Source organism: Orycteropus afer, unplaced genomic scaffold, assembly GCF_000298275.1.
Source record: "Orycteropus afer afer isolate SDZICR_OR568_19922 unplaced genomic scaffold, OryAfe1.0 scaffold00549, whole genome shotgun sequence".
In the NCBI taxonomy this organism is placed as follows: Eukaryota; Metazoa; Chordata; class Mammalia; order Tubulidentata; family Orycteropodidae; genus Orycteropus; species Orycteropus afer.
This window is the reverse complement of record NW_006922136.1, coordinates 217375-224662: the sequence shown is the minus strand read 5'-3', so window position 1 is coordinate 224662 and position 7288 is coordinate 217375. Positions and strand designations below refer to the sequence as shown.

At 41.3% G+C, this 7288-nt stretch overlaps 1 protein-coding gene across 1 annotated transcript in view; it reads left to right on the top strand.

The window, feature by feature from the left end:
* Window positions 1-7288, top strand: part of TRPC5 (transient receptor potential cation channel subfamily C member 5) — a 210457-nt gene that overhangs the window by 191330 nt on the left and 11839 nt on the right. Inside the window, exon 8 of the mRNA XM_007955942.1 lies at window positions 678-691. Coding sequence (XP_007954133.1) covers window positions 678-691 — 14 coding nt within the window. The remainder of the gene's footprint in view (window positions 1-677; window positions 692-7288) is intronic.

The window sequence follows — 7288 nt, the reverse complement described above, 5'->3', positions numbered from 1 at the left end:
GGGGTTCTCAATGCTGTTCCTCTGGTCTCTGTGTCTGTCATTGTACCAGGCTGTTTTGACTACTATGGCTGTACAGTAGGTTTTGAGTTCTGGGAGTGTGAGACCTCCTACTTTGTTCTTTTTCTTCAATAGTGCTTTGCTTATTCGAGGTCTCTTTCCTTTCCATATAAAATTATGGTGATTGGTTTTTCCATATCCTTGAAGAATTCTGATGGGACCTGGCTTGGGATTGCATTGAGTGCATAGATTACTTTGGGCAGTATTGACATTTTCACAATGTTTCATCTTCCTATCCAAGAGCATGGTATGTCCTTCCATTTATGTAGATCTCTTATGGTTTCTTGGAGTAGTGATTTGTACAGGTTTTTTGTATCCCTAGTGAGATTTATTCCCAAATATTTTCTTTTATTGTAGCTATTGTAAATGGCATTGATTTCCTTATTTCCTTTTCAGCAATCTCTTTGCTGGTGTAGAGGAATCCAACTGATTTTTCTATGTTGATCTTGATTCCCACCACTCTGCTAAATCTCTCAATTAGTTCCAATAGTTTTTTTGCTGAGTCTCTTGGGTTTCTATGTGTAGGATCATATCTTCAGCAAATAGGGATAGTTTTAATTCTTCCTTACCAATCTGGATGCCTTTGATTTTCCTTTTCTTGCCTTACTGCCCTAGCTAAGACTTCCAATACAATGTTGAATAGAAGTAGTGATAGATGGCATCCTTCTCTGGTTCCTGTTCGCAAGATGAATTCTCAGTTGAGAATAGTGTTGGCTGTTGGTTTTGTATATATGCCCTTTATTATGTTCAGGAATTTCTCTTCTATTTTGGTTTTACTGAGTTTTTTTAATCAGGAAACTGTTGGATTTAATCAAATGCCTATTCTGCATTGATTGGTATATGATCCCATAGTTCTTTTCCTTTGTTTTATTTACATGGTGGATGATGTTGATTGTTTTTCTAATGTTGAACCATCCTTGCATACCTGGTATGAACCCCACTTGGTCCTTAGGCTTTCTTCATTTTGTTTTGATCTTTTTTCTGATTGATCCCTTTCCAAAGAAGTATTCAGATATTTGTCTTCAGTCTCATTAATTCTTGTCTTTCATTGCATCAATTCTACTCCTTTGCCCTTTCAGTATGTTATCTATTTCTGACAATTTAGTATTAATCTTCTGGATTTCTATCTGTAGATTTAGAATCATTTCTAATTTTTCATTTGTCATTTTGTTCTTGTATTTTCTTCCAAAATTCTTCTAGGGTTTTGTCTGTGTTTTCTTTGATCTGTCTCTCAATTCTTTGAAGATATCTAAAGATAATTCTTTTGAATTCCTTATCAGGGAGTTCCAATGCTGTGTCTTCCTGAGAGATGTGTCCTGGGTCTATGTCCTGGTCCCTTGTTTCTCCTGCTTTATCTTGCTTCTTTGTTTGGACTGTGATGTTGTCTCTGAGGCATTGTGATGTTTTGGTGTTTATATTTAATTGGTGATTGTAGTTGGAGTGACTTGCCCACAATTTTCATTTTCTTTGTTTTGTTTGTATGTTATCTACACAAACAGTGTACTGTGCTGTGCTCCTTTATTCACTAGTTGACAGCACTTGTACACTCACCACCTGTCTCCTTTCCTGTTGTCAGCCTTTTGTACATCCCTGCCAACCTTGGCAAACAGAGCCTATTCTTAGGTCCATGGAATCCAAATGAGAATGCTGTCATTTTAAAATCTAAAATCGTTGCCACTTGTAGACATTCAAAATGGCTGTGCCCTCAGTCAATTTAAAAATCCAAAATGGCCACCACTTGTAAACAATCAAAATGACTGCGCCCTCTGGACAGCAGAAAGTCAACAGCTCAGGTTGTCTCCCTCCTTGCTGTTTCCTTTCCTAGTCATTGGCCACCAGTGCAGTCATTCCTGCAGCCCTTGATGACCAGGGCTGATCTTTCAGTCAATTCTCAGGTCCCAATACCACTTGGAAATATTCAGGCTGTTGGTCCCGTCAGAGTAGCTGACAGTCCACAGCTCTGACCATCCCTGTACTCACTGTTTTTGTTCCAATTTTTCCACTAGTTGGTACCTAATCCACTTTTGTATGTTGTTGTTTGTTGTTATGTGCTGTCAAGTTGGCCCCAATTCATATTGACCCCTCTTTGGTTTCTGAGGTAGTATCACTACAGAAGTAGATTGCTCCATCTTCCTTCTGAGGAGTGGCTGATGGGTTTGAACTGCCAGCCTTCTGGTTAGCAGTCAAGTGACTTAGGCATTACCCCACCAGAGCCCCCTTTCAAAGCTTAGGGCTCCAGGATTATCTTCTGTATCTCTGTCAATTGGTTCCTCTTTTCTTTGTTGGAGAGGGTCTGTGTAGTTTGTCTGACTATTCTGCCATCTTACCAGAACTCTAGTGGCAAAGTACCAAAGTCATTTTGACTGCTAACCAGAAGGGTGGTGGTTCAAATCCACCAGCCACTCCTTGGAAGGAAGACTGGGCAATCTACTCCTGTAGTGATACTGCCTTGGAAACCCAAGGAAGGGTCACTATGAGTCAGATCTGACTTGATGGCAGTGAGTTTGGGTTTTTTGGAGTTTACCGGAAATCTAAGCAGAGATTCTTTTTTCAGTGTTTCAGCTTGAATGGTTGGAAAAGGGTCTAATAGTTTATTTGGTTGGTTCACTGAAGCATGGATTAAGCAATGGCCTACATTGCAATCAAGTTGAAATGCCAGAACTGCCTTGGCATATTGTAGAAGAAGGTATCCAAAGGCTTGGGGAAATGGGCATGTGGCAGTGCATTTAACATGTTGGACCCACCCATGGAGTGCCCAGAAAACACATTCACCACAATAGTGAAGAACAGATTTGTGAAGGGAGTCCCAGCATTCTTGAAGATCTCTTTGATTGCTATTTTATGTAAGTCAGATCAGACAGTGAGATCTGCCCTAACACAATTAAGATACCTAAGTGCAATGGGGCTAACTGGCCCTGGGGATAGTAGGGGACAAGTGGTGACAATCACCAAAAACAAGATGATTGTAGTTACCATAATGGAAAGCTCAAAGTAGTAATCAGAATAGTCTGACTCATATGGACTAAAGGCTACTGAGTCATGGTGTTTCTAGGAGTGAAATAGATGGGAAATCTACTAAATATTTACTTGAACTGTACAAGCATAAGAATTCTAGATCAAGTGAATGGCAGTCTAACCTGAATCACCAGAATAGAGGGTCATGGCCCCTCAATCAATTCCCAGCCTTGAACCAGTTTACAGACCCACAACTCCTTAAATGAAGGAGAGGCTAGGCCCCCTTGAGGATGGACTTCACTACATTGTCAAAAATTTATACTGTTAATCTTTCTCCCAGCCTTCCCCAATGGGGTCTATAGCCTTTCATTATGAGCATGACTTCATTAAGGAAAAGGACATAATCAGACTTTTGGGGAATTATTAGACACTGGTTCTAAACTGACACTAATTTCAGGAGACTGAAAATGTCACGTGGCCCACCAGTCAGTGTAGGGGTGTATGGAGGTAAGGTTACTAATGGGGTCTTGACTCGGGTCCTTATCACAGTGGAATCAATGTGTCCCCAAACCCATCCTGTAGTGATTTTCCCAGTTACAGAATACATAATTGCTATAGACGTACTCAGTAACCGACAGAACCCCACATTAGATCCCTGACATGTGGGGTAAGGGTTATTATGGTAGGAAAGCCAAGTGGAAGCCATTAGAACTGCTGCTACCTCGGGAAATAGCAAACCAAAAGCACTATCACAATTCTGGAGGGATTGCAGAGATTAGTGCCACCATCAAGGATCTGAAGGCTGCAGGGGTGTTGATTCCCAGCACATCCCCATTTAACTCACCTACTTGGCCTGTGCAAAAACAAATAGATTTTGGAGAATGACATTGGATTATCATAAACTTAACCAGGTGGTGACTCCAATTGCAACTGCTCTTCCAGATATGGTGTCATTGCTTGAACAAATTAATACATCTTCTGGTACCTGGTATGCAGCTACTGATCTGGCTAATGCCTTTTTCTCAATTCTGGTTTTGAAGGATCACCAGAAGCAGCTTGCCTTCAGCTGGCAAGGCCAGCAATATACCTTCATGGTCCTAACTTTGGTGTATTAATTCTCTAGCACCATATCATAATTTACTCTACAGGGACTTTAATTGCCTTTCCTTTCCACAAGATGTCACACTGGTTCATTACATTGATGACAGTATGCTTACTATACCTAGTAAGAAGTATCAATGACTCTAGACTTATTTGTAAGATAACTGCATGTAAAAGGTGGGAAATTAACCTGACAAAAGTTCAGGCACCTTCCACCTTGGTGAAATTTCTAGAGGTCCAGTAGTGTGGGTCATTTCAAGATATTTTTTCTAAAGTGAAGCATAAGTTGTTACATCTGGACTCTCCTACAACTAAAAAGGAGACACAAGGGAACACATCCCTCATTTGAGTGCGCTACTCTGGCACACCCAAATGGATCCAAGAAGAGACTCTGAAACTTGCTCTTGAACACAGAGTAGCTAAAGAGAATGGAAGAAATGTTGAAGTAAAAGAGCAGAAGACTTCAAAGGGTGGCTCAAGAAGACAAAGTAAAATATTATACTAAAATGTACAAAGACCTGGAGTTAAAAAACTAAAAGGGAAGAACACACTCACCATTTCTCAAGCTGAAAAAACTGAAGAAAAATTCAAGCTTTGAGTTGCAATATTGAAGGATTCTATATCACATTACCTTCCTTCTCCCAGTCTACATCTATGGCCTCATGGGGAGTTCCTTATGATCAGTTGACTGAGGAAGCGGTAACTCATGACTAGTTTACAGATGCTTCTGCATGACGCACATGCACTGCTTGGAAGTAGACAGTGGCAGCACTGCAGCACTTTCTAGGACCTCCCTGAAGGAAAGAGGTGAAGGGAAATACTTCCAGTGGGTAGAATGTTAAGTAGTGTACCTGGTCGTTCAATTTTTTTGTAAGGAGAAATGTCCAGATATGGACTGCATACTGATCCATGGGCTGTGGCCAATGGTTGGCTAGATGGTCAGGAACTTTGACGAAACATGATTGGAAAATTGGTGACAGAGAGGTATGGGGAAGAGGCATGTGGACAGAGCTCTCTGAATGGGCCAAAGAAGTGAGGATATTTGTGTCTCATGTGAATGCTCACCAAATGGTGATCTCAACAGACGATAATTTAACAATTAAGGGGCTAGGATGATGTGTTCCATGGATACCAGTCAGCCTCTTTTCCAGCCACTCCTTCACTGCCCAAAGGGCTCGTGAACAAAGTGGCCATGGTGGCAGGGATGGAGGTTATGCATGGGCTCAGCAATACAAACTTCTACTCACCAAGGCCAACTTGGCTACAGACTCTGTTGTGTGCCCAATCTGCCAGCAGCAGAGACCAACACTGAGTCCCTGAGATGGCATGATTCCTAGGAGCAATCAGCTGTCAGGTTGATTACATTGTACCAGTTTCCTCATGGAAAGGGCAGCATTTTATGCTTACTGGGATAGATACTCTGGATACGGATTTGCCTTTCCTGCATGCAATCCTTCTGCCAAAACTGCCACCCATGAACTTAAAGAATGCCTATCCACTGTCATGATATCCCACACAGCATTGCCTCAGATCAAGAAACTCACTTCACAGAAAATGAAATGCAGCCATGAGCCCACACTCATGGAATTCACTAGTGAGAATGGTGTTCCCCATCATCCTGAAGACTCTGGCTCAACAGAAATGATGGAATGGCCTTCTAACACAATTACATCTCTAGATAGGTGGCTATACCTTACAGGGTTGAGGCAATATCCTCCAGGAGGCTGTACAAACTGTACAAACCAGTGTCCAATATGTGGTGCAATTTCTCCCTATGCAGGATTCATGGATGCAGGAATGTAGGGAAAAAATGGGAGAGGTACCACTATTACCCCTAGTGACCCACTTGCAAAAGTTTTGCTTCCTGTCCCCACAACTTTATGCTCTGTGGGTCTAGAAGTCTTAGTTCCAAAGGGAGGAATTCTCCCACCAGGGACACAACCCCGATTGCATTGAACTGAAAGTTAAGAATACCACCTGGTCATTTTGAGCTCCTCATGCCTTTGGATAAACAGCCAAAGAAGGGAGTTACAGAATTGGCTGGTGTGATTGATTCTGATCACCAAGGGGAAATCAGATTGACATTACATAATGGAGAAAAAGAAGAGCATATCTGGAATACAGGAGATTCCTTAGGATGTCTCTTAGTACTACCATGTGGTTAAAGTCAATGGAAAACTACAGAAACCCAGTTCTGACATGACTACTAATGGCCCAGACCCTTTGAGAATACAGGTTTGGGTCACCCTACCAGGCAAAGAACTATAACTAGCTGAAGTGCTTACTGAGGGCAAAGGGAATATAGAATGGGTGGTGGAAGAAGGTAGTTATAAATACCAGCTATGACCATGTGACCAGTTGCAGAAACAAGGACTGTACTTGTTTTCAGTATATCTTTTGTTACACGTGTGTACGTTTACATATAACAAATATTTTTGTTTGCTGCCCTCTTTTATTCTATCACGTACTATAAAACATAAGATGTAAATGGGGCTAGTGTTTGGGTTCTATGCATGTTAGTTGTATGACTTTATAGTTATGTCTTTATTTAGAGATTATGTATGATTTAAGGAGATATGTACAGGTGCCAAGTCAACAAGAGGTGGACTGTGATGGTTAAGGTTATGTGTCAACATGACCAGGCCATGATTATCAATGGTTTGGAAAATATTATGTAATCATTCTCCATTTTGTGATCTGTTGTGAGCAGCCAATCCGTTGAAAGGGGAGTTTCCTCATGAGTGTAGATTGCATCCAATATACATGGATGTTCTGGCAAAGCTCACCCTCTCTCAATCCTGCATCCAAATCATCATCCTCTAACCTTTGGTTTTTGGAATGTGAGCCAGCAGCCTGCCATCTAACTCAGATTTGAGGATTTGCCAGTTCCCGCAACCTTGTGAGCCAAGAACATTCTGCCTGATCTGCTAATTTTGGATTTGTCAGCCACTGCAACCACGTAAATCGGGATAAGCCTCCAGCCTGACATCTGACCCATGGATTGGGATTTGTCAGCCTCCACACCTGCATGAGACATTTCCTTGAAATAAATAACTGGTTTTGCTCCTCTAGAGAACCCAGCCTAAGACATACTCCAACCTAAACATTGTCAGAAAAAAAATGTTGTCATATAGATACATTCAATTTCTTTTATCAGAACAATTAAAACATGGTA